At 35.2% G+C, this 27380-nt stretch overlaps 4 protein-coding genes across 8 annotated transcripts; 1 reads left to right on the top strand and 3 right to left on the bottom strand.

The window, feature by feature from the left end:
* Positions 1–396: 396 nt before the first annotated feature.
* LOC101244178 (UDP-glycosyltransferase 79B8) lies at positions 397–6420 on the bottom strand. 4 transcript variants are annotated; one of them, XM_004236726.5, is made up of 3 exons: positions 5857–6406; positions 2190–2327; positions 397–1489 (listed from the first exon to the last, which is right to left on the bottom strand). In XM_004236726.5, exons 1-3 carry the CDS (start codon positions 6371–6373, stop codon positions 615–617), a joined length of 1530 nt encoding a protein of 509 aa, XP_004236774.1. In that variant the 5' UTR covers positions 6374–6406; the 3' UTR covers positions 397–614. The 4 variants fall into 4 exon arrangements, with proteins under 4 accessions (XP_004236774.1, XP_010319271.1, XP_004236775.1 ...); XM_010320969.4 differs by having other exon boundaries at positions 2190–2321; XM_004236727.5 differs by lacking the exon at positions 2190–2327 and having other exon boundaries at positions 5857–6420.
* A 1074-nt stretch (positions 6421–7494) lies between these two features.
* Positions 7495–9259, top strand: LOC101244656 (uncharacterized). The gene is made up of 2 exons (XM_004236728.5): positions 7495–7635; positions 8873–9259. The coding sequence occupies exon 2, from the start codon at positions 8894–8896 to the stop codon at positions 9074–9076; it is 183 nt and encodes a 60-aa protein (XP_004236776.1). The 5' UTR covers positions 7495–7635; positions 8873–8893; the 3' UTR covers positions 9077–9259.
* Positions 9260–9399: 140 nt separating this feature from the next.
* On the bottom strand, positions 9400–16132 carry LOC101244946 (transcription initiation factor TFIID subunit 9). Of its 2 annotated transcripts, none has more exons than XM_004236729.5 (3): positions 15959–16132; positions 14402–14679; positions 9400–9938 (listed from the first exon to the last, which is right to left on the bottom strand). In XM_004236729.5, the coding sequence occupies exons 2-3, from the start codon at positions 14660–14662 to the stop codon at positions 9648–9650; spliced, it is 552 nt and encodes a 183-aa protein (XP_004236777.1). In that variant the 5' UTR covers positions 14663–14679; positions 15959–16132; the 3' UTR covers positions 9400–9647. The 2 variants fall into 2 exon arrangements, with proteins under 2 accessions (XP_004236777.1, XP_025886391.1); XM_026030606.2 differs by having other exon boundaries at positions 15796–16043.
* A 1531-nt stretch (positions 16133–17663) lies between these two features.
* Positions 17664–26803, bottom strand: LOC101245449 (diphthine--ammonia ligase). Its single transcript, XM_004236731.5, has 12 exons — positions 26423–26803; positions 26271–26342; positions 22347–22426; positions 21781–22006; positions 21652–21684; positions 21409–21491; positions 21259–21331; positions 20418–20748; positions 19942–20273; positions 19428–19765; positions 18829–19165; positions 17664–17944 (listed from the first exon to the last, which is right to left on the bottom strand). The coding sequence occupies exons 1-12, from the start codon at positions 26498–26500 to the stop codon at positions 17738–17740; spliced, it is 2190 nt and encodes a 729-aa protein (XP_004236779.1). The 5' UTR covers positions 26501–26803; the 3' UTR covers positions 17664–17737.
* Positions 26804–27380: the final 577 nt, after the last annotated feature.

Raw genomic sequence — 27380 nt, 5'->3', positions numbered from 1 at the left:
TGTTAAAGTATATGTGTTGGTTGGAGGTAACAAATAATTGGTTTGTCGTTGCAACTTGGTTTAAATATCGATATTATTGGAGAAAAAAAAAAAAAAAAAAAGGTAACCCAACTGTTACTTGTGACCTAATCAGGTCCAATGATGAATAAAACACTCATCTTTCAAACACCATTTACACTAATTCTCGAGTGTTTACAAGTGTTATTAGAGGATGTGTTTGGTACGAAGAAAAGTGTTTACCACGAAAAATATTTTGAACCGAAGTTCTATAAATCATAAACACTGCATTAAAACGTTCGATCCAGATGCAATGGTATATCATTAGATGGTTTAATTTTGGGATATATAATATCAGGAAGCATATGTATAGCATAAAATTCAAAATTCCCCATGGAATCAAGACTAAACAGAATTATTAATATCAGACCACCACAAGATGTTCATCAGAGCAACATTAGTACAATTATTTTACTGCAACCCATCTATTCAGAAACTGGAGTATGACAAAAGTACGAACATTTGTTTTCAACTAGAGGCGGATTCAGAGTTTTAAGTTTGAAATACGTTCTTATACATATTGAACCCGTAACTCCAACCGCATGCCTATTCTAGGTCTATTTAACTAGAAGTTCATACAAAATCTGAATGAAACTATCAATATAGTTGCTCATGAAACCAGGACTTGAAAGAACTTCCTTCCATTTTCTATGATTCTCTTTCACCAAACAGCCAACTTGGCTATCTTTATCCATGACACATTTCACAGCCTTGCACAAACTCTCCTTTGAAAACCAACCATTTTCATCCTTCTTCACTTCAACACCAACCTTAAGATCTTGTTCCATCATCCTAGCACTTAAAGTTTGATCATTAGCACTTGGCAAAAGTACTAATTGACAATCACACAATGCTAAAGATTCCCACATTGATCCATAACCACAGTGTGACACAAAACAACCAACTGATTTGTGAGTTAAAATCTTCAACTGAGGCACCCAACAAGCAAGAACCAATCCTTTTTCTTGAACCCTTTCTTTGAATCCCTCAGGCAGGGCTTCTTCTACTGAATTTGTTCCTTCAGGTGGCTTAAGAACTACCAGAAATGGCAGACCTGTTAGTTCAAGGCCTAAAACAAGTTCTTGAAACTGCTTCTTTTCGAGAATCAATTGGCTTCCAAATGCACAGAACACCACCGATCCTGGTTCAAACTTCTCGAGCCAATTCGATAATCCATGTTCTGCTAAAGGCCCCTTTTCAGGATCAGGAAGAACAGGTCCAGTGTAAAGGACTGGTTTTTTAAATTGTGTGGCGATGTAGTCACCAAATGTTCCTTCAATCTCTCGACATGTTTTCAAAGCTATTGCATCGCATAGCGTCATTCCCTTTGTCAACCGTTCATATATTGTCACTCCCTTGCCATATTCTTGAAACAGAAACTCTAGCAACTTAGCTTCGTGTTCGTGCAACACCACAGTAGTAGAAGGGTAACCTGGAGATCCACCAATTGAACACATTTTTAGAGAGCATAATAAAGTTGCAAATTTACTAGCAAATTGTGGCACTATATGATGCATAATGTAGGTACTAAAGTTACAAGCGTGACAGTTTCCCCTTTGTTTTTCGAACAAGCTGGAAGCAGTTGCCTGGTCAGGTTTTTATATAAAGGGTTCAAAAGATAGCTGCATTTCAACCTTGTGAGCAAAAACAAATTTTAAAACCCCGTTAACTTGTTATCACACACACAATTTTCTTATGTCAAGGGATTCAGGTGGTTTAACAACAACAAGAAATGGTAGATCAGTTAGTTCAAGGCCTAAGACAAGTTCTTAAAATTGCCTCTTTTCAAGTTTCAATTACCTCCCAAATGTACAGAAACTACTGATCCTAGATCGAATTTCTCGAGACAACTCGATAATTGATGTTCTCCTAAAGGCCCCTTTTCAGGCTCAGGAAGAACAGGTCCTGTGTAAAGGATTGACTTTTCAAATTATGTTTCTGTGTAGTCACGAAAAATTAATTCACTTTGTATTCAGAAACTGTTGTATTATTGACACAGAGCGAATCTCACAAACCCGAGCTGCATTAATAATTATCCAAATTATCACTAGGATTGTTAATTAAGCCTCAAGCTATAGCTATATTCGAAAATTCTCCGGAAAAAAAAAGAGGGAGGAGGGCAGAAGGATAACCTGGTGGTGGCCTAACTTTTTCAGCTGCAGTTGATGCCATAAAAACACTCTTTTCCGGTGATCGAACCAATGAATAAGCTGATGTAGCAGGGCAAACGGTTTTATAACATAAAGTCTTGATACCCCCAATTTCTGTTGCTATTTCAGGAACCCAATGAGCAAAATCAAAGAAAACGAAATGGGGTTTTAGATTTCGAAGAAAAGATTTGATTTCATCATACAATTCATCCATAGCTGCTGCTAGTAGAGTTTCCAAAGCTCTAGGCACATCAGCTGTAGTTTCAGCTCCATATGGAAGGCCATGGATATGAGGGATTTTGAGTGGGTGGAAAGTGATGAGATTAGGGTAAAGATTGAATTTTTGAAGTTTAATTTCAGCATTTTTGGGTAACAAGAATGAGATTCTGTGACCCTTTTTAGCAAGTTCATTGGAGAGGCTGAGAAATGGGATTAAATGGCCAAAAGCAAGCCATGGGAACATCACTATTTGGAGCTTTGAGTGTATGGAATCTGCCATTTTTTTTTGCCTTGGGATCTCCAACCCTACCCTCTTCTATTTAACTCTCCACCAAATATAAATTTCTCTGTTTTGTTTAGACAACCTACTCTAACTCAATTCTTTACTTTACTTTCTAAAAAGAATCTTCTACGATATAATATTATTATTTATCTTTTAAATCCTTTATTTCTTTTTTCCAAATAATCACCCTATATAATTTACATTAATATAAAATTTTATTTTATTTCACATTCTTTATATAATATAGATTTATATTTTATTCTAAATTTCTAAAGAACAACTACGAATAACTGGAGAAAACAACAACAAGCACAACCGCAATCACAACTTATCTGGATCATTCATCAATTTTTTTGGGAATATTGTTAAGTTTGGAAAGGACCTACCGGATTATTAAATTATTATTGTGATCTTTAAAATAATTGTGTTATGTATTGCGTTGTACTGTATCTTGTATTTAAATTAGTCCGTTATGTGTTGTATTTATTATTTAAATTTCACTTTTTCATTAAATTTTGTGCATTCTTCATAGTATTTATTAATAATAATATCAAATTATATTCATTCAAGTGATGAAAATTTTAAAAAAATATTTGAAATGTATTTATTCGGGATGAAAGTAATATATACTAAATAATATATTTTTTAAAATGTTATATTACATTTTCAACAAATTATGAATATTAGAGATTTAATTAATATCCTTATATGAAAATAATATGTTAATCACAAAATAATAGATGTAATAATACAATATTCTAAAACAAAAATAGAGAGTATGAATAGTAATCCTCCAAAGTTGGATAACTACTATTCAACTCTCTAAAAATAGGAGAGTAGAGGGTAAAATAGAAAGTATTTGGAGAGAGCATTCTCTATTTTACTTTTCAAATATAGAGATAGAGACTAAAATAGAGTAAAGTTGGAGACGGTCTTAGTCTCTTAGATGAGACAATATTTTTGAAAAGCTCGAGCAATATGTTAGGTCAATGAAGAATATCATGCTTGTTTAATACTGAAATGACCGACTCAAATCATTTTTTTGGATGAAGTAAGTAGATTCATTTCAAGGCATCAAGAAGATGCAAACGAAAGAATCAAATCATCTTGATGAGAAATAAAAGATTCTTAAATACATTGTTTATATGAACAAACAAACAATCTTTACATAACTAGCTTAACGGAAAAGGCTCAAAAATACCCCTGAACTATTCGAAATAGCTCAAATATACCCTTAAACTTTATTTCGGCTCAAAACTACCCTTCTCGTCATTCTATTGGGTCAAAAAAACATTTCTTATTAACGGAAATTGTTAAATGCCACGTGGATGCCATATGGATGCCACATTGCATGCCAATATGACTCCACTGCCACGCAGACTAAATACAAAGGGTCAAAAATACCCTTAAACTATCCAAAATAGCTCATATATACCCTTAAACTATATTTCGGCTTAAAACCACCCTTCCCGGCAAACTATTGGATCAAAAGTACCCTTCTTATTAACAGAAGTTGTTAAATGTCATGTGGATGCCACATTGCATGTCAATAAGGTTCTACTGCCACATAGACTAAATTCCTAAATCCTAATTATTTCTCCCCTCATTTCATTATTTCAGAAATGATATATTCACCCGTTCTCCACCATTTCGCGGCTAGGGTTTCATACGTTTCTTCGTGGTTGGGTTTCAAAGTGGATATTCACACTTGTAGGTTAGTAAATATTTTTTCTTATTTTATTATGTTTACAATTTCAAAGTATGATAGTTAGGATTTCACAACTTTCCCCTAATTTCACAGCTAAGGCTTCGTAGCTTTCTTCGGGGCTGAGTTTCAAAGTGGATATTCATGGTTGTAGGTTAGTAAATATTTTTTTTTATTTTATTACAGTTATGATTTCAAAGTATGATAGATAGAATTTCACAACTTTCCCGTCATTTTGCGGCCAAGGTTTCATAACTTTCTTGGGTGATGAGTTTCAAAGTGGATTTTTGTGGTTGTAAACACAATAAAATCAGAAAAAAGTTTACTAACCTATAACCACGAATATCCACTTTGAAACCCAGCAATGAAGAAAACTATAAACCTTAGCCGCGAAATGAGGGAGAAGGGGTGAAATCGTTTCTGGAAAATAATGAAATGAGAGAAAAATGAGTAATTAAGATTTAGGGCTTTAGTCAATGTGGCCATGTGGAATTTAACAACTTTCGCTAATAAGAAGGTCACTTTTGACCCAAAAGTTTGACAGGAAGGGTAGTTTTTGAACCGAAATATAGCTTAAGGGTAAATATGAGCTATTTCGGATAGTTTAAGGGTACTTTTGACCCTTTTCCTTTTATTCTATGTTGGCATCCACATGGCATTTAACAATTTCCGTTAATTAGAAGGACATTTTTGACCCAATAGTTTGACGGAAAGGGTATTTTTGAGCCAAAATATAGTTTGAGGGTATATATGAGCTATTTCAGATAGTTTAAGGGTATTTTTGACCATTTTCCATTAGCTTATTGTAAAAAGAGATTACCTTTTTAATGTCAATAGATTTATGACATCCATGTATTGAGTTGTCAAATGAGTCATGTTCAGAAAACCCAAGCTTATAAGAATCGACTCACATGTAGAGCTAAGACCAAAATTTAAAGTTCATGAATTTTGTATTTTGCAATTAAAAACCATAGCTCATTTAATTATTGGAGTTGTAATCAATGTTTATACATATTTAACATATTTCTAATACAAATACAAACTCTCTATGGTGGTTGTAACTATTGTCTCCACATAAATGCAATTAATCAAAAGCTATAGATGTATGAACTATATGATAAAGGTGGATCTATTGATCAGTCATGTCATATAGGCTCGAATTGGACATCTAATTGCTTCAAATAGGATAGTTCGGTGCGAAAATCATCCCACTAACGCGAGTTTGGGTGAAGAATGCACCACAAAATATGTGATGTAGACAGTCTAGTCTACCTAATACAAACATTAGTAACTGCTTTCACAGCTTGAATACGTAACTTATATATAGATCACGAAAAATTGCTATCCAAACTATCACTATGATTATTAATTAAACCTCAAACTATAGCTGTTTTTTGAAATTTTTCCAGAAAAAAAGAGAGTGAGGGGGGCAGAAGGATAACCTGGTGGTGGCCTAACTTTTTCAGCTGCAGTTGATGCCATGAAAACACTCTTTTCCGGAGATCGAATCAATGAAATAGCTGATGTAGCAGGGGAAGTAAGTTTATAACAAATAGTGTTGATATCCCCAATTTCTAATGCTATTTCAGTAACCCAATGAGCAAAATCAAAGAAAACGAAATGGGGTTTCAGGTTTTGAAGAAAAGATTTGATTTCATCATACAATTCATCCATAGCTGTTGCTAGTAGAGTTTCCAAAGATCTAGGCACATCAGCTGTAGTTTCAGCTCCATATGGAAGGCCATGGATATGAGGGATTTTGAGTGTGTGGAAAGTGATGAGATTAGGGTAAAGATTGAGATTTTGAAGTTTGATTTGAGCATTTTTGGGTAATAAGAATGAGATTTTGTGACCCTTTTTAGCAAGTTCATTAGAGAGGTTGAGAAATGGGATTATATGGCCTAATGCAAGCCATGGGAACATCACTATTTGGAGCTTTGAGTCTATGGACTCTGCCATTTTTTTGGGCCTCTTTTTGTTTGGTTAGTGATGGCCTAGTTATAAACTCTCTATTCGAACACGGATACGATAATATATTTTATTGATAAAGAAAATCAGTAGTCGCTATCTTTCGTACGCACACTAAATAACACCCTCGCTTTTATCCAATAGTTTGTAAATCATATAGGAAACCTAACTCGCACTAGGCAAGCTCGGTGTGACGAGACCCAAAAGGCATATCCCTTGCTTTCGCTGGCAAGAGGTTTCAAACTTGAAACCTCTAACATGGAAAACCCAAATCACTTGACCATCCCGAAGGGTAATATGATAATATTCTTTTAAAGAGCTTGAGTATACTTATTTTATAAGAAAATAATCCGCTCAAATTATCTTGTAAATGTAATAAATGTTTTTAAAATATATAGTTTATATAAATAAACAGATAAATTTTACCAGCTTAACTTAATGTAAAAAAAATTTACCTGTATAATGTCCATAATGTCCATGTATTGAGTTATTAAATGAGTAATGTTAAAAAAAATGTAAATTTATACCAATTCACTCACACACATGCAAGATGAAATCACAATTTGATATTTATGTGTTTTGAATTTTGTCAAAATCTATAACTTATTTTAATTATTGATTTTATAATTAACATTTATACATGTTTAGTATATTTTCTAATCTCTAATCTAAAATACAAGAAATAAGTAAATACTTTTGAGTTTGGCTAAATTCTTTTTGTTAATGTAGCTTTGTGCATAGGGTACCCTAATAAAGTTCAAATTTAAGACTTAAAAGCCAACATGAATGTTATGAACCAAATAAATAAAAAACATGGAGAAACTACTTGTGGTGATTCTTACTTTATAACTATTGCCTCCACATAAATGCAATTAAGCAAAAGCTATAATAAAATTTGATAATTCGATTCACAAAGCATTTTGTTAATATGAATTTAGAAAAAAACTACATCATAAAAAGCGTGATATACACAATATAAAATCTAATGCAAATATTAAAATAACTATTTTCACAATTTAAATTTGTAATCTATATATGAAGCATACTGAACCTATATGAGGTGAACTTTACAAATCACATAAAGTAAACTTATTATAAATCACAATTTTAAATTCGTAACCTATAATATTTAAGATTTTATCTGTATCACGTAAAAAAAAAATTAAGAAATGGAGTAACATATATATTGGGCCGGTTCCAAGGTTCCGTCTTTTTGCGGTGATTTCAATAGGGTTCTTCTTCGTTTAACATCGGTGAGTTTTCTCCTATGAATCCTCTTGTTTTCGTTTATAGTTTGATTTGAATTCTCCTTTTTGTGCTTGATATTTGCTTGTATCTTCCCCCAATTTTGAAATTGATGTGCGATTCTAGCGTGTTAGATACATTTATTCGTCTTAATTGAGATTCATTCACCTGGAATGTGTGAATTCGGTTTGTTTTTTGGTGCTTTCTAGTTTCTCCGGTAGCTGATTCGATATAGTAAGATTTAGTGGTTTAGTGTGTGAAGAAAATGTAAACTTTTGTGGTGAGAATTTGGTGGTGGATATAGCTGTTGTACGTGCTGCTGTAGCGGCGGTTTTCTTAGTGTGTTTCTCAAAGATGAAGAAGAGCAACTAAAACTTGAAAACTATGGAGTAAACTCTTAACAGTAGAACTATAATATCTGCAGATTGCTTGTATCGTAAAGAAAAATGTAATCTTTAGCATTGTGTAGTTGAAATAATATTCACTGTTAAACAAGGTACCTCTTAAGTTCGAGCCTTGAGTATGAGGTTGCCCTTTTCCCGAGTGAAGTAATGAGTTTGAGGATGGGTATGTTAACATGTGAGGAGCTTTCGCCGCTAGCTGTTTGTGGAAATGCTAAAACAAACCGGGCTCTTTCTATATATACTACAATGATTGTACATCTTTGTGATTGTTTACTATAATGCTGGTGTTGTTTTGTTATATTGTGTGTGTTTTTATATGTGGTCATGGGAGTGAAGAATTGAAGAATTTCTCAAACGTGTTTCTGTGCATGTTTGGATATACTGTCCATGTGTTTTGGAATGAAAAACGATAATTGACTAAGCTGTAAAATTTCTTGGTCATCAATGTGATAAGTAGCTTTATTTGTGTTTTTGCATAAACCTAGTATTTAAGTGGTGAAGGGTAAAAGGGTGTGCCTGTTATGCTGAGTTCCAAAGGTTTATGGTAGGTCCTAAGGGTTGGCATTAGACAGATTTTTCTGTGAGAGGGTTCATGTATTCGACCTTAACTTGTTTGGGATAGAGGCATAGTTGTTAGTTGTTATTGGTGTTAGTATCAAGTATCAACATTTGAGTAGCTCCTCTAGCCACTGAGCCTAGTGCCTGTCCAACCTAAACCATTGAGAACGACCATCTCCAAACTGAAGATTCTTTATTAGTGTAAACTCATCTGTGATAATCGTTAGTTTTTCAGCCTTCAGCTCTATATATCTGGAAAACTAAAACTTTATTCTCTTTTCAGTTGTCTCTACCAAACAATCTAATGGGTGACAAGAAGAAGGCTGGCGCTCTATTCGTGAGACTTGTTTCAACTGCTGGAACTGGATTTTTCTATGTGAAGAAGAAGACCAAAACACTTATAACAAATCAGACGAAGCTTGAATTTAGAAAGTTTGATCCTCGTGTGAATTGTCATGTTCTGTTCAAGGAAGAAAAAATGAAGTGATGCAAACTCCAAACATGGGCCAAATCTTCTTTTAACTGTTAGCTTTCATTTTTGCAGCAGCCAGTAGTGAAATTAGACAATAGGACTTTTGGCTGACTTGTTCTACAACAACAGTTTGTTTTTATTTATGCAATACTCTGAATTCGTTCGTGATCATGTTGAATGAAACATAGTTGTTGATCATATGACTGCAAAGAAAAGATTTGATTTGATCATACGATTTCAAAGAAAAGATTTGATTTGATCATGCGATTCATCCATAGCTGTTGCTAGTATAGACAATAGACACAGAATAAAGCATATCCCACACATAATGACCATCATCAAATGAATATGTTGGAAAACTATTGATAATGCCAAGGTAATTCTTCATTTTACAGCTCAACTCTCTGCTAATTGTGTCTAATAAATACTGGAAGGAGAGCATTTAAACTAATACTGACTGTGTTACAGAAGGATCTTAAAGTTTCATACTTCATGTTCAAACAACAAGTATACAATGCCTTCGATTAAATACATAGGCAGGCGGTTACAAAGGCTCTTGTGACTAAAGCTGATCAAGCATAAGACATCATCTTGGACGTTTGGCGCCAAGGGGAAAGGATACTCGTTGAGGAGTACCTTGAGGTAAGTCTGTCTTTTCATGAGAAAGAGTTGGATTTTTGCTTGGAGCTGGGTTGGGATCAGCGCTTTCTTCGTCCTCCTCTGTTTCTTCTGGTTGGTTAGTTTGCTTCTTTGCAATAGCTAGCTGATAGTTAGGGTTGATCAGTGTATCTTGTTCAGGAGGGAGTGGTACTCCAGACCCAGCAATTGATTTCGGCAATGGAATCTTGTTTCTGTTCCTAGCCAACTCCAGTAGGACCTGATAAACAAGAGAATATTATAATTTCTGAAATGCAGAAAAGTAAAAATTTGAGCAGGGAAGATGAGTGAGATTGCTCCAGTAGATAGAGCACTTCCTTTCCAACCAAAAAGATGAAGAGTTCAAGTCACAACAAGCAGTTTCCTAAAGGACTCCTAGGCAATTGTTTTCATTTTTTTGGGGTGGGTGAGGGGGTTTCACTCTGCCATATCCGAAAGAGAAAAACATACATACATGCAATGGGCAGTACTAACTGGATTTAGTTGGAGCTAGATGGTCAACTGAACTCCATGAACAACCAAGTGCATGCTAGTTGATGATTAAATCAAATTTTCAATTCATCAAGGTGTCAAGTCATATGTTAGATGAAGCTAGCTCTGTGTAATGGATCCATCTTTACTGAAAAAGCTACAGATGAATTCTAGTACTGCAGTACAAGATGAAACAGAAAAGAGAAGTTCCAGACTGCTAAAACTTTAGCCAAGAAAATAAAGATACAAGTTCTTCAATGCCCCGCCATCTGTGGTTGCTTTCCTTTTATAGCCCAAGTCATGTGTAGTCGACCAGGCTCCCCTCATCATAATCTCTAATCTTTTACTGGGTTGTCAGACCTAGTACTGCATCTTAATTTATATGCAGGCCCAAGTTGATGTCCATGCTTTCCAGACCCAACCCTTAGTAAAGTCCAAAATAATACTCGCGCCCTCAATAATAACCTTGTCCTCAAGGTTCAAGACAGGGAATTCATACTCGAGTTTTCTCAGCTTCGTTGTGCATGGTGAATACATCACCAGAATCAAATTCATGCCAAGGAAGTCTCAAGGCACAATCTGCCACCATAGGAACATAATACACTGCTGAACCTTCACTAATATAATTCATTGTTTGTAATTCTATTGGACTTCTTCTCAATGGGGCCCCACACTAACATGATGAGTGCCAGGATAATTCTGGCAATATCAAACCTTGCACCAGTAATGGTCATTTCTTCTAGCATGACAGCGAACACATTTCTTCCTCATTTCTCAAAAGCAGATATATATCTTGGCATATCTTTCTTCTACTAATTTCATCATAGTGAATAAGAGGGAATGAATAATCTCCATAATGCTAACGCTGCATCCACTAAAATTATCATGGTACTGAAATAATTATGTCTGTTCAGTGTCTCAGTGATTTCATAACAGTTTCGAGTATCCTAAGAGGCCCCTTCTTTCACATTTATAGTATCATGAGCAACTTGACTAAAAAAAGCTAGTGATGCACCAAAATTCACCTAGCCAGTTATACTGTATCGCTCGAAAGAACACCCCAGCAAAACACAAGTTATAAATGAACCCGTTAATACCTGAGATAGACTGTGCCACATTACCAATCCAAGAAAAGAAACAACCCCATTGAGGATCATAATATAGTTCTTCAGATGAAAACTAGCATGTGCGGAGTCATCCAATGAACATAATGTCTGGAGGAACCTTCGACCTTCCAGGGTATACTAAGTAAACAACAGCAACATATCTGGAGGAAGCAGATTGTTGCTAGTCCAGTCGAATCCACCGAGCACTGAGAGCCACTGGTGAGCAGTAGCCTTCCATAGCCTTGCATTCAATTTTTATTTGCATTGTAGGTGCCCTTTCTTTCCTTCGGACTCATTAAGGAAGAAATATGTAAATGGATACCTAAAATAGACTTGGATAGTGCGCAAATAGCCAGGATATGAGGATAAAATCCTTTGATAAAATGCTTTAATCCAACTAGGTAGTGAACTGGTATAGCATAGAGAAGAGCAGCAAGTCTGTCATTGCAAAAGTGAAGACCCAACTGACTCCGCAATAGAGGGATGAACTATATTATTGCAAGCTGAACCATCCAGTGTCTATCCTTGTAAGTTAAACAAGAACTAGCAGAAAGAATTGGGAGAGCTGATCAATTTGAATCCCCTGGTTCACGTGTTTTAGCTTACTAATAATATTCAAACGAACTTGAGAAGACTCATCCATCAGCAGAGAAAGAAATATCTGGAGAAGATGTTCAACAATTGTATTCTTCCTTGAAATAAGAGTCATTCCCATCATAACCAAAGAATTAACAGATATAGCATGTTGGCAAGAGAAGTCGTGCATAGTCTGCTAGTTGCCTGTGAAATAGAGTATCTGGTATAACTAGTAAAATACAACTCTACTGTACAGCAATTGGGCATTGGACTTTGCAGCGAATGCTTTTTGCTGAATGAGGTCTTTATTCATATTTTTGGAGCTGGAACTATCTCAATAGTCAGCTCCCTGAGATCAACAAAACGGTGCTCAACTCCATAGAGATCAAGATTGATAGCAATATCAATGAAAAATCCATCTGGAGCCTATCTAACTCGGGGAAATTTAGCATTGGTTCAACTTGGAGGTCTATCAGGTAAAAAAGAGATCCAAATCCAATCTATTGCAACCTATGGAAAAAAGATGTTTCTTTTAACATGTCCTTCCTTTTGTGGAGAACTATCAGCAACAAGCTATCGACCGACGACAAGGTTGTAAGACTTGGGATTGCCCTCAACCCACAATGTTACTGTTGCAGCCTTTCTAACACAAGAGTTGAGCATAAAGATATCAAACATTTGTTCTGTCAAGGTGACCTAGCTAAGAAGATCTGGAGAAAGTTTGCAGGGTCCTGGACATTGGATTTAGAAGTGACAACCTCAACATGATCCTACGAAGTTGGTGGAACCACAAATCCAACAGCCCTATCACCAATTTCATTTCCAAGAACCTACATCCTACTATTTGTTGGGAGCTATGGAAGTCAAGTTGTAGCAACAAATTTGAGGGGACTAGGCCCTCACTTTATAGAACTAGTACTAATATCACAAATTGTATTGTGCATGTTATCAGGAGTAACAGTCAAAATTAGAGACAACTAGAGCAGTATTTGTCAAGCTTGTGATGCGGTTGTCCAATACAATACAAGTATTCCAGTTGCATGGATCAAACCTCCTTCTTTCAGAGTCACACTCAATAGCGTTGGTAGCTGCAGAGGGGCAGTGTGGAGGAGGGGGAATCATCAGAGATCAAGAGGGGAACTTCATTTTTGCCTACATTATATCCTTAGGAGCTGGAACTAGCAACATTGCAGAAGGCAGAAGCTGAGGCTATGGTTTTGGACTGAAATGGTGTGCTGGCAAAGGTTTTGATATGGCGATAGGTGAAACAGATTCCCTGATACTAGCCAAGTGCTCCAGAAAAGAGTGGAAACCTCCTTCGAAAATCTACAACCAAATAAAAGAGATCCTGAAGATGATTGAAGATCATGACTTCAATATCAACCATTATTTTCGAGAAGCTAATAGACCGGCGGACAGACTAGCAGTGCTAAGTCATAAAGTTGCAGGAGTGAAGACCTTCAATCTCTTCTGTGAACTTCCCAGTAACATAAGAGGTCTGGTCCATACGGATAAATGGAGCTTACCAACATTTAAGAATAAACCGGCAAAACTTGCCACATCATATATGATCCTCCTTGATCTCTCAAATAATTGTCACTTGTTTTGCGTAGGAATAGAGTGTTAGTCTCATCTCTATGATCATGTACAAAGTTTGGGATGCCAAGCTCAAATTGTAACTTTTTGCACCTCCATGATCAATGGACCTTTAAATTAAAAAAAGAAAAAAGAAAAGCTCGGATTGAATCAGTATTGGTCAAGTTGTCGTTGCTTATTTTGAAGTGTCTATGCAGCCTTCTAATGGTGTGATTAGTCTAGGAAATCTTATGCAGATTTTTTGAACTTGGTAACTTTATTCTAGGAAATTCTATACAGATAATTTTTAACCTGGTGACTTTACTCTAGAAAATTCTATGCAGATTAAAAGTGTTTATTTTACTTTTTAACCAATCCTGTGATACTCTGAATTAGTCAACTAACAAACAGCAACTGTTAAGTAATCAAAATGCCAGAACCCATTCACAACCTAAAAAAATTCCTGTAGAACCTTCAGCATCTTCTGTTCTGCACAAGGCTGAAAATCTCTATACCACTACCCTAGCATTCAGCCACCAATACCTGCTGTTCAACTTTTCTCAGTCACGGTAATAAACCACATATGATAGCACCAGACTATGACATGTATTTTTTTATTTTGAAATAGATAACTTTCCAAACTATGACCTATTAGTTTGATACCTTTTCACTGTTTTCAGTTATAACTTTAAAATATATAATTATGTCGAATGACAACCGAAGTTCTGAAACACGTTACAAGAGAACAACCTAAGACTCCAAGACAAAAAATTTAGTTACATCATATAATTCTTTGATTCAGAAACTCCATTTTACTTATCTTTCTTAGACAAGAGAGGGCTAAAGGTTATCAGTTTCATCATACACCTAAAAGGTCTCTAAGAAAGATATGAGTTCATTCTTGGAAGAATGAAACACCAGCACAAAAATGAAAGATTTAGTAAAGACTTGGTACCTCACGCGGCGGGGGTTGTGAGAAGCTGAAATTAACTTTTGACTGAATGGCAAGCTTGATGTCATCAGAGTCAATGGAAGCCTTCCCTGCATGCTCTGAGTAGACTTGAGCATCCGTCAGTACATCAACAACATAGCGATACCACAATTCCAAAAATTGATGCACAACTCGAGGCTCGTAGTCATCAACACCCATTGATTTTAGCAGCGTTTTGACAATCTTTGCATCCCTTGGCAAGTCCTCTTCTCCACCTTCAGCCATTTCTTTCAAGGTTCAACCTAAAAAGAAACATTAACCATCAGCATCATTTCATACACGTCAGTAGTGTCAATATAGAGTTGCAGAAACCAGATAGAGATGGAGATGTGATGCACTACAAGTTGAAATCATGAAATTGTAAAACATAATAGCAAACATTCTGAAAAGCATCAGAGTGAGAGCTTATGTAGAAAGACATTCATCAAACAGCTTTTCTCCATACACGCAAAAGAGCAATCCGGAAAATATTTAGAGGTATAAAGTAAGAGCACTATGAAAAGGAAAAAACAAAAATAAAACTAAAAATATAAAACAATACCAAATTCCATCTGTCTAATTGAATCCTGTTGAGGTCAAAGAAACATTCAAACACAGTTTAATAAGTACATTAAATGGAATTAATTAGATCCCTTTCTCCACTTCAAGAGCAGTGATAATGGAACCATAATAGTTTCGAAATTTATTAGATGGAGGAACACAACAACATTGGATACCCTTAAATTTCAGATATAAAACCATTACGGGAGAGCTAGGGAATGAAAATCAGAGACAAGTATTACAATTATTTTCTAGTTTCAAAAAAGGAAGCATTGAACAAGAATTATAACACACATTCCTCACAAACTATCATACATTTCCCTTGCTAATAAGCAATCTTTTCAGCTTCTTATTACTAACTAATAGAAAATAAAACACCATATAACTGGGACAAGAAAAAAAAACACCAAGAGTCCATACCAGCAAGCAATCGAATAAAGGTGCTACTTTAAGTCAACGAATTTCAACTCCGCACAATTCAATTATTAGAATGAAACAGTAAAAATACTTAATAAGTTATGACTTCCATCCCATATTTAAAGACCGAATAGCACATCATGACAGGTAAAAATAGACCATATCAGCAAGCAAACGAATAAAACTACTAGTATAATTCAACCAATTTCAACTCCACAAATTCCATTATTAGAATCACATACTAAAAACACTAAAAAAACAAATAACTTCAAACCCAATACTAAGAGGCCAAATAGTACATCATCACAGGGTTAATTTGAGCCATTTTATCACATAAGAAGCAGTTAACAATGTTAATGAAGCTATAGAACTCAAAAAAAGGGCAAAATACACCCAATTACCATAAAAATGGGTGGTCTTGAACCCCTTTTAACCCTCCTTCAAGTACAAAAGATTCAAGACCATAAACCTCCACCTCCATACAGGGCCAGCTTAACCCTAACTCAAAATTACAAATCCCCCAAATTCAGTACTAAAAAAGGAACCTCAAATACGAATACTTACCGAAGATTCACCACAATTCGAGCAATAGGCAAAGATTAAACGAAGAACCAAAAAGCACTGAGAGCAGACAAAAAACAAAGGAGATGCATACATAAAAAAAAGTTTATGTATTTACTGTTACTATTGATTAAATTTCTTTTTAATAATTTGTTAATAATTATTTTATTAATTTTTATGCACTTATCTTTAAAATTATATTATTAGTCAGCTATGTTTTAGTATTTTGTCTTTGGTATTTTGAGATGTTTTATTAAACATTAATTAAAAAAAGTTATTGTGTTTAACTTTGAATGTCTTAACAATTACTATAATTTTGACTTTTAATTATTAAAAGTTAATTACAAAATATTCTATAAGTTAAAAAAAATGACGCTTTAATAGTTTAATTGGTATAGAAAAATAAGTGAAGTCTTGATTTTAATTTAAAATATTTTTATAATAATTTTGATAATTGATGCAAACAATAGATTTAATTATTTGTATTGTTAGGTAACATATATTGTTTGTTCTTGTCTTATAAAATATTATAAAAATGTTATATTGCAAATTAAAAAAGAAAAATTAATTATTAAATTATAATGAATAAAAGAGATTTAATTATTTGTATCAACGTGCAATAATATATATATATTTTTAAAATTATAATCAATAAAAGAGATTTAATTATCTGTATTGTTAGATAACGTACGAAAATATTTATATATGTTTATTCTTGTCTTACAATATATTATAAAAACATTATATTGCAAATTAAAAAAAGAAAAATTAATTGTTATATAATGAATTATAATGTGTTTTTGATAAATTTTATTAAAAAAATATTCTTTTCTCAATTTTGGCTTTAATCCTCATTTTACTGTCTTCGCTATCTTCAGAATAGTCATTATGCCCTATGACAGAACAAAACACCATTGGAGCGGAATCAATCTGCTAATAGATTTTTTCTCAGCCGAAAATACTATTATTTATATATGATTAAAATTGTTTCTTGAATACATATAGTAAGAGATGAATTTACCTTCGATCCGTATTTTAATTACAAGTAAATTATATATTTATATAAATACTTTAGCAAAAAGAACTCGAATATCCGAATAACCCGAAATTGAAAAACTCGAATTTTATTGGTTTGATTTATAAATTTAAAAATTCAACACAAATGATTTAATTTGATATTTGAAAAATCCGAACCAATCCGATCATGTACACTCCGAATATAAATTCGTTAAACTATGTACACAAGAAATAATAATTACTACAAAGAAGCTTCGATTCTTATCTCTATTGTTCAATATAAAATCAAAGGCGCGATATATTCACTCTTTATCATCCCTTACTATTCCCCAATTCCCATCAAGTGTTGTCTTATTTCCCAAGTCACTGCTCAATCCTCCTTTTGTATTTAATCATTAGGATCAATTTTTAACCAAACCGTGAACACCTATACTTGGAAGTACTAAAACCAGTTCAAAAAGAAGCCACTACACCAGCTAGCTTCTACTAACTCAGTAAAAACTTACTTGCACCAAGTGCTTATACTAATCCAGTAAATACAAGATACATGTCTTCACGTACGCTCTGTTCATTAAACTATAGTTAATTAATACACATACTCATAAATTCGAGTTGAAATACTCGTATATTCATTTCGTGTGAAGCTGTGTAAATTGCAACAATTTGGTAAATGGCAAAAACATAATCAGAATTTTGGTCAAGTGCAAAGCTCTCTTTTTCTGAAATGTAACATATAATATATCGTTCCCCAGTTTAAATGAGGACTTAACATTTGCTAGCAATGAGTTCACACGTGAATATATCATCCAAGGTCGATAAAGACCTCCCGGCACCCAACACAGGAACTATATTTAAAATAGGCTCAGCGTCTACCCGACTCATCTGAACAAGTTCATTGAACACATCAGAGAAGATTGCAGACAATGTTCCATGAGAGATATTAAGGTTGCTCGCAAAGTAGAGCCGGAAATTCTGCAAAAAAGGAGAGAAGGTGTTAAGAGGACTAGAATACTTCATCTAGGAAAAAGCATAGCAAAGCAAGAAAAGGAGGTCTTTTGAAGTGCAGACTCTAAGAGAAAAATCCCCAGCTTTAGTGGCTCAATCTTTGTCAATTCCACCCTACCATTACTGAGAAGTAACTGAGCCGTTCAAACAGTTTTATTTCAAAGGATTGGAAGGACAAGACAGTTCTTTTTCCACTGTTTACTTTTTTCTACCATTACTGAGAAGTAACCGAGCCGTTCAAACAGTTTTATTTCAAAGGATTGGAAGGACAAGACAGTTCTTTTTCCACTGTTTACTTTTTTCTACCACTTTCTCATCGTTTCAGCACCTTCAGGTTAAACAACTGATTGCTCATAGTAGTAGCTATAATGTGCTCAAGGCATAATCTCTTTAGGAAAAAATCCATGTAGGCATCTACAGAGAACTTCCCAATATTTTCAATAACATGTCTAATGCAAAGAGCGACTAGCTATTGAAGATCCGGCTATTGAAGATCTTCCCGAACATTAATCTTCAACCTCCTAACCCTGAAAAAAAAAAGATATACTCCACCGAAGCCACTCCAATTTCACCATGTAATTCATCAACTACAAACAATTCTATCCATATTGCATAATAAGGTCAGAAAAGACTCCTTCATAGTCTCTTTTTTTCCTGAGAAGTAATTATTTAATAAGATCTAATAAGGCCCCTGACAAGAAATTTTTCCTGGTCATTTCTTGAAAGAAAAGTGAAAGTAATATAGTTAGCTATTTAATCAAGGAGACCTTGCATAGATGTACAAGTAGAAGTGGGATATCACTCTAGGAAATTTACGAAATAAATAGTTGGGCCAGGAAAAAGAAACTTACCATTATGTCGTCCCAAGAGAAATTATTCTCCGAAAGGACTTTATCGAAACGAGAAATGCAAAATCTTGCAATCAATATGACTTGTTCCTTTTCAACAAGACTTTTGGACATAACATTGGCAGGACATGCAACGCTAGCGAGGGAGCAAATTTTTCCTGCAAGCTCTTCAGTAACTGAAAGAATTACTGTGCATATTTTACCGTAAACAACACATTTCTGAAGGCTAATGTCATGCCCACAATAATCTTGCTCTGTGGATTCTGATTGCTTGGCTAAGTCACTTGGACCCGACAAATACTCTCCCGTGTAAAACATAGGCTTCACCTCAACCAGAGCTCTACATAGAGGAAGTGCACTCAATTAATTTATTTTACAAGAAAGACAGATAAATAATAGGCCCCATTTTATTCTCATGTCATACTGACTGGAGATAGACAACATATAGCATAACAAGAAACACAAATACAAAGGGAATTAAATTGACGATAGCAGATATCCGATTAAACTACAGCTAACTATTCACATAACAGTTCTTGGAGGCACAAGTATTAGAGTGTCATTTATACTGTGGTCAATGGAGCACCGCTGACACAAATTACCTTTTCGGCAGATCAGGAACAAGAACATATAGGAAAATTGGATCTAGTACTTTGGACTTCTTTGTGCCATCAGCATGGTTCGACTTCATTTGCTTAAGAAGTGTTTCTGTTTTCTTTTGGACAATAATTCTTTCTGATTTTTCTATAGATTCTGAACAATATATCACAAAAACCATGGCTGACGTAGATATTGAACAATTAAAGCTTCTAGCAACTGCTTCACTGTTTTCCAATGCCTGTTCAAGTTCCGCAACAGGACCTCCTTCACAGAGCAACATAGTTGCTGGGTCAAGCCCCAGCTGTCCTGCCATGTGTAGTATCTCATTGTGCAAAGTTGCCTGCAACATAATGATGTGGTAAATAAATGAGAAGCAAATTTTCAAGATGATTATTCTCCTGATAGTAACAGAAGCCATAAATACCTAGTTAATTATATGCTTCATATTCAAGTCAAAAGCAAGACAGATTGAAAAGGATAAGCGTGCTGGTCCCATTCACTATTTAAGATCAGTACCTGACTGTATGGACCAATACAGCTAGGAGCCCAGCAAGAAATACTTTGTACATGTAAGACCTTTTTAGTGGGATCATTTGCCACTAAAACTTCAATGTATGCCCTCCCTAGACCAACTAGCAATAGAGGGAGCTCAATGGTGGACCGTGATGGTACACCATAACGACACTTCTCTTGAGTAATAAATCTGACATAGGTCTCATTTGCCACGGCAAACTCATCCATATCAGCAATATAAAGATGGATATACAGTACATTTTCCCAAGAGGAACCATTTTCCACGAGCAGAGCTTCAATTCTCATTAGAACAACCTCCAGATCCTCCTGCAGATCTGGCAATAACAAGGCTAAAAGCATTGAGAACAAGAGAGATCCTAAAGAGACACAGGAACTAGATCAAAAAGAAAATATAGCAGTATACACAATATGATTCCACTGATAATATTAACCTCCTACAGTAACTTCAAATGTTTTACCTGATGAATTTTTACTGGAGTCTTGGAGCCAGCAAGAAATAGAAAAGACATTATCCTTCATTGTTTTAGAAACTTTGAGCTCCTGTTTAGTAACACCTGACCGCTCAGACCTTACAGCAACAAATTCACTAGCAGCTTCACCTTCTTGTTGGACATCTCCTTCCACTTCAAATACTGTATCCAAATTGCTGGCTTCATCAATGCCATTTGAAGATATTGACTCTACCTTATTTTCCAGATGGAATGCAAGGGGGTGGAGGATGCCAACAGGGGCTATGGAATCTGGAGAATGCAAGACGATTTGAAATTCATCCAGCACAATTCGAGCATTCTGGGAGAGTTGAACATTAGACGAGTGATAGAAAAAGAGGGATGTAACTTTTAAGCACTAAATTCATACTCAACGTCACATCATTTTGCTTCAGTTGACTTTGAATGTCAATTTTTACCTTTCAATCAGAAAGCTGGGAGAGTTGAAAAATTAAACATGATAAAGAAAGAAGATGAATGTAATTTCAAAGCACCAAATTTCATTCCCTGTCTCACATCTTTTTGCTTCATTTGACTTTTGAAGGTCACAATGAGCTTTACTAAATCCAAAAGGACTACACAAAATTTTCCCACCAAAATTTAGAAATTAATTTATCCCAACAAAAATGCATTTTCTGAAAATGCAACACAATAAAAAATTATGGATCAGATGGATAAATATTCTCCAGAGGTGTTTGGTAATATTTTATCACAGTAGTAGTAGTTAAGCTATCTTTCTTTTTGAGACCACATAGTACAACCATATATTCTCTATGCAGACCATCCGAAAGGAGAGAGATGAAATACTTGCCTTAAATAGAGGGCAATCAAACGTTAATGTTTCATATTCTCCACCTTCACCACAGACATTTATTCCATATAACCTGCCAAAAAAATTGACGTAAAAATGCGAAAAAAGTGAAGTAAAACAAAGCCAAAATTTTTGCTAACCATATCATACTCTTTTAGCTTGTGGAGATGGGGCTCCAGGTATGCTATCTCTTTTCCCAAGTGTTTTGAGGGGTTCAGTCCAATAGCAGCAACCTGAAAAGATTCAGAAGTATAGAGTTTAGTGTTTTGAGGGGTTCTCAAGTCATCAATTGATCTCGTATAGAGTGACCAAAAAAAATCACGAATCCCACATGTATAATGTTTACATGTGAAATCACTAATAAAAAGACCTCACAGATTAGGAGATTCCTACCTTCACTGCTATTGCAATAATTCCATTTTTTATCTGCCATGGGAGTGGAGGGACAAAAGAAAAGAAGAAAACTTCAGATCAAAGTTATACTAGCAATTAATGTTTTCTCTATTTCTAACACAAATTTACCATTTCCTGCAGAAGAAAAGATTGATCTTGCTTCCATAGGTACGCCAATGAAACGAGCCCTAACCTTGAACATACACTTTCCACTCGTAATCTCTGGTAGTCAGATGCAATTGCACCAGAAGATACTGCTGTAACAGAGGGTATCTGTCTTTTTACTTCTTTCAACAATATAAACATATCTTCAACTTCATCACCCGGAGTCATACTGTAGCTTAGGTCATGATGCCTGCAAAATCCAACTAGAAAAGTTATAAATAGAACATTATAAATAAAAATTTGTGCTGTAGGCATGAAGCTACTTCTTTATGTTTGGCATATGCAAGTTAACAATTACATTAATACAAACATTTTACAGAGATTATTCAGGTAGAAGTATTGCAGAAACATCATTTGCCCATCCTCTCTCTCTCTCTCTCTCACTCACTATACATATATACGTAACCAACATTAACAACTTCATATCTCTATCATTCAACAAGAAATAATAATGTCACCTCTCCAGTTCTTTAATAAGAACCCAGTAATAGAATTTTAAAACTTAGGGAATTGACTGTAAAAGGGCTTGCCTTGTGGATCCTCGAATTCGCCTCCGGAATAACGGGAGTCCCATGCATTTAGCATAACTAACAACTATCTGGTGCCCAACCTGCATATACAGTTACCAAACATTTAAATGAAAACATGGTATAAAAGAGAGGAGGAGAATATAACTTATCTTTCTTATTACCAGAACTTATGATCAGAATTCTTGTAAAAAAAGAAAGGAAATTTCCCTTAGTTGATGGGAGACATCAAGATGCTAGAAAGAGGATCAATAAACTATAACTCAACCTGAAATTAGTTCAGGTGTGGCTATATGAATTCTCGGCATTCAGGTTTTATCGTTCCAATACTAACTAACTTGTCTTTTATGCAAATGTTGGATTCTCTATGTCAGTCTCATACTATTGCAACAGAAACATACAAGTTTAACCAGGATAAAAGGAATCCTGAAAAATACTAGACATGCTGTAAGTGTTACACTGACCAATTCAACAATTATTAACGTCTATAGAGATAATTTACTTCACCTGCATTTTGCTTTTAGTTAGGTCCTCTCTGTAACTTTAGGTGTACACTCATTCCTTTTAGAATCTTCAATCATCAAATGATCGCATCAATAACCCAATGCATCTAGAGGTATATATATGACATGGACAAAGTCAGTAGTATTAGGGCCTTCGAGTGGAATTTCCAACTATAAACAAGTGTAGCAAAGTCACCTCCATTCTTGGTTTCATATGGACAAAGTCAGTAGTATTAGGGCCTTCGAGTGGAATTTCCAACTATAAACAAGTGTAGCAAAGTCACCTCCATTCTTGGTTTCTATTGCGACAGAGGGAGGTATCATAATAGAGTTAAAATCACGATTAGACTTTAGAGTCAGTCTGAAGAAAAAAAAGAACCAAATCCCCTTCTTCCTGATCTTACTGGCCTTACAGCAGGCCTAAGAGCAAGGAAGTCTCAAGAAGGTGATGTCAAAGCTGGTGAATACGCATCAATTGGCATTCATCAAGGGTGGGCATATCATGGATGCCATACTTATAGCCAATGAATGTGTAGATGTGAGGAAAATAACTAAAGTTACTGGAATTCTATGTAGGTTGGAGATAGAAAAGGCCGATGATCACCTCAACTGGGACTTTATGTGGTAAACACTGGATAGGATGGGTTTTGAAAATAGGTGGATAAAAAGGTTGAAGTACAGTGAGAGAACAGTCAAATTCTCAATTTTATTAAATGATACCCCTCTGGTTTCTTTCCCTCTGAAGGAAGATTAAGGCGAGGGGATCCCCTCTCCCACTTCCTTTTTATACTAGCTATGGGAGGACTAAGTGACACGTTGAAACAGCACAATCAAATAACATGATAAGAGGGTTCTGGATGAATGATAGTGCCACCAGGGGCTTATCAATCTCCCATTTGCAGTATGACGACGACACCCTAGTGTAGTGTGGTGCAGAGGAAGAACAACTAAAGCATCTAAGGATCATATCTATATTGTCTGAAGCTGTCTCTGGACTACATATAAACTGGGGCAAAAGTTTTGTCTACCCCGTGAATGAAGTCCCAGATATCAACAGACTAGCTGGCATCATAGAGGTAAAGTGGGAGAAATGCCTATCACTTACCAGGGATGCAGGAGCAAACAGTAAATCAAAGAACATATGGAATGCAGTGGTGGAGAAGTGTGAAAAAATACAGGTAAATTGGATAAGCCAATACCTATCCTTGGGTGGAAGATTGACACTAATTAATAGTGTGCTTGATGCTATGCCAACCTACATGAAGTCTTTATTCCCTATGTCAGGGAGTGTTTTAAAGAAGTTAGAATCCATTAGGAAAAACTTTTTATGGCAAGCAAATGGAGAGGGGGAATATCACTAGGTGAAATGGGATGAGGTGTTAAACAACAAAAAAAGAAGGGGAATGGGCATAAAAAATCTCAAAGTTCAAAACCAGAGTCTCATCTTGAAGTAACTGTGAAGGTTTGCTTCTGTAGAACAAGGTCTGTGGAAAGATGTTATAATCTCCAGATTTGCAATGGACGACTTATGGATTACTGAGGAAGATAGAAGCCCTTATGGGGTTGGTTTATGGGGAACAATCAGGAACTTATGGTCTAAAATATGGGGAAATTCAAAAATTGATATAGGAAATGGAAGGAAGACATTCTTCCGGAATGATGTGTGGGTTGGACAATACTCCCTGAAACAGTTGCATCCTGAGATTTATAATCTGAACCAACAGAAGGAAGCAACAGTAGAAGCAGAAGTCAGAGACAACCAAGGATGGAATCTATCTTTTAGGAGAAGGTTGAATGACTGGGAAATAGACAAATTAGCAGATTTCCACAAGTCCTTGGAGTAGGCAAACAACCTTAACACAAATGAGGATAGTTTACAATGGTCGAGGGCCAACAATGGGAAGTTCACAATAAAATCAGCTTATAGACATCTTGACATGCCAGCTGAAGTGTTTCTACCATGACCTTGGAAGATGATATGGAAAATTAATGTAACTCACAAGGTGGCTTGTTTCACCTGGTTGGTAGCTAGGGAAGCAGTACTAACTCCGAACAATCAAATGAAAAGGGAAAGAAAGTTATGCTCCAGGTGCTTTTTTTGTGAAAGAGAAAAAGAGACAACAAACATCTCTTCCTCCTTGCAGAGTGACAGAGAAACTATGGCAGGACTTTTTGAATTTGAGGGGAATCAGTTGGTCCATGCCAAGACACACCTCAGATTTTCTAGCATGCTGGAATAGAGAAAGGAATACATCAGGTCACAAGGAAAGGTGAAAGATTGTCCTTGCTTGCATCTAGTGGACAATTTAGAAGGAAAGGAAGCAGAGTAGCTTCAAAAACAAGAGCATCACTTTCAAGAGTTTGAAGTTGAACTGCCTTATAACCCTCTATTTTTGGTGTATCCATGTCCTTCCCAAAGAGGTGGAGGCTATTACTCACTTTTTAGATAGTTTAAGAGGGGGTGTAGATGATATATCTTTTGGTTTTGCGTATTGTATACTCTTGATGTAATTACTACTGAAATAAACCGTTGGTGTATTGTTGTCTATAAAATGTTAACTATCTCAAAGAAAAAGAGCAAGGAAGTCTCAACTCCCCAGTCCACCCGGGTGAGGGGTGAACCTTCTGACTGTTTCAATCTCATCTATTGCTGCCTATCGACAACCCATTAAGGGGACATCCTCTCATTTTATCATCCAGATATAGCAGCTTATAACTAACCAAAAGATCATTTTTTTTTTCATTTTGATAAACTTCAATCAGATTGAGTTTTGCAAGAAGGATGTTCCCCTTAAGCATTAGTTCCATTTTCACATTCATATACAATGAACTTCTCTAATTCAACACCTTTTCAACAAAATAATCCAACTATAACAGATCCTCTGAAGGTTATGCATATAGAAAATATGTTGGGACTTAAAAAGCAGAGGCAGGGTAGGAGACAAAATTTGAAGTTTATGCATTCAGGATTCTAATCCTAAAGTTACAAGGTTCTAAATTACTCCATTTTAATTTGTTGATTCTTGTCTACGTCATCCTCTCTTCAGCTGTCTTATTACTATTATACTGATTCCAGTAAGGCAGTAGATTATTCTGATTGGATTTCGTTTGCTGATTTTAACTTCGCACGAAGTGTAAGAAAGTAAATAGACTTTAGAATCTTGCGGTCTTAAAACATGCGGTGGGCAAAGTTAGAATAAAAGAGTTGATCAAATAAAAGAAAGAGACATATGCTTTTTGAAATGGAGAAAATTAAGACAAACAAACTGAAAGTGGGAGTAATAATTTGTACAAGGTTTGGACCAAAGTTACTAGCTTTTTTGGACGAACTCATAACCAAATGCTAGCTTCGCTCCTGCTCACAAAAGTGTCACCATATCCTTTTTCAGCATTTAAAGAGAAAATGAAGAGAAAAAAAACTCACTGTTTGATACATGTAGCTATCAAGCTCATCGATTGCATCATCAGCAGGAATCAAATTGGCCAACGCAACAATCTGAAAATTACCAGAATAAGAGCACAATAACAAGCGACGAAATCATCAAACACTTAGGCAAAGAGACAAAATTTGAGAACCTCGTGACCATATTGAATGCATTTCATCATGGCATAGCAACTGTCCTTGCCACCACTGACTAAAGCAACGACTTTCATATTGTTTAACACCGCCTCCGGCCAGTAACAGTCTACTTCTCCGACAAGATAGCGCCGGCGAAGTAGGGTTTTTGAAAAAGAGAGGACAGTTTATTTTGTCTTTCTTTGTTTGACTAAAGAGTGAGAATAAAAAACATTGCGTGGATTTTCTTCGAGTTTTGTGACGTCTCCGTTCCTTGAGTCGATCGACCAAGTGAGCCTGCGAATAATTCAAATTTATTATAAAAATATTAATCGATTAATCAAGTTAGTCCGCAAGTAACTCGACTAATTCAAACCCATTATAAAAACATTAGGACCAGTAAGATGATTAGTCAGCTGTTTACTAATATTTATATTTAATTAAAAACCTTTTTTGACTCAATACACTATTTTTAAGTTTGTTAATATTGTCTTTCCATATTTACAAATAAATTAAACTTTAAAACTCTTACTTACTTTTATGAAATTATTTATCATCACATAAATACCAAAAAATTATTTTATATTGCAAATCTTAAGACGATTTTTTTGTTCATTCATAAACTTAGCGCTTCAATGAACCATGTTACATAAAACGCTTATTCTATGTTATTTGGCTAATTGATATGTTAGCCAAATTTAAACATCCAGTTTACTTCTTGACATGTGATAAAGCTTAACCTAAACCTTAATTTGCAAGCTTCAAAACACAATTCTCGCTATTTTTCAAAGTTTAAACTTGGATCTCTTGATAATTCAACCTCCTTACGATGTCGATGAGTTTTTACTATAGTGAAACAACACACTCAATGTGATGGAGTCTGGAGAGGGTAGAATCTGTGCAAACCTTACACCTACCTTTGTAGGGTAGAGAGATTGTTTCTATTTTACAACAGTAATCTCGATGCAGATGTGTTGA

The sequence above is a fragment of the Solanum lycopersicum genome, chromosome 4, assembly GCF_036512215.1.
Source record: "Solanum lycopersicum chromosome 4, SLM_r2.1".
Classification (NCBI taxonomy): domain Eukaryota; kingdom Viridiplantae; phylum Streptophyta; class Magnoliopsida; order Solanales; family Solanaceae; genus Solanum; species Solanum lycopersicum.
This window is presented reverse-complemented; position numbering and strand designations above follow the sequence as displayed.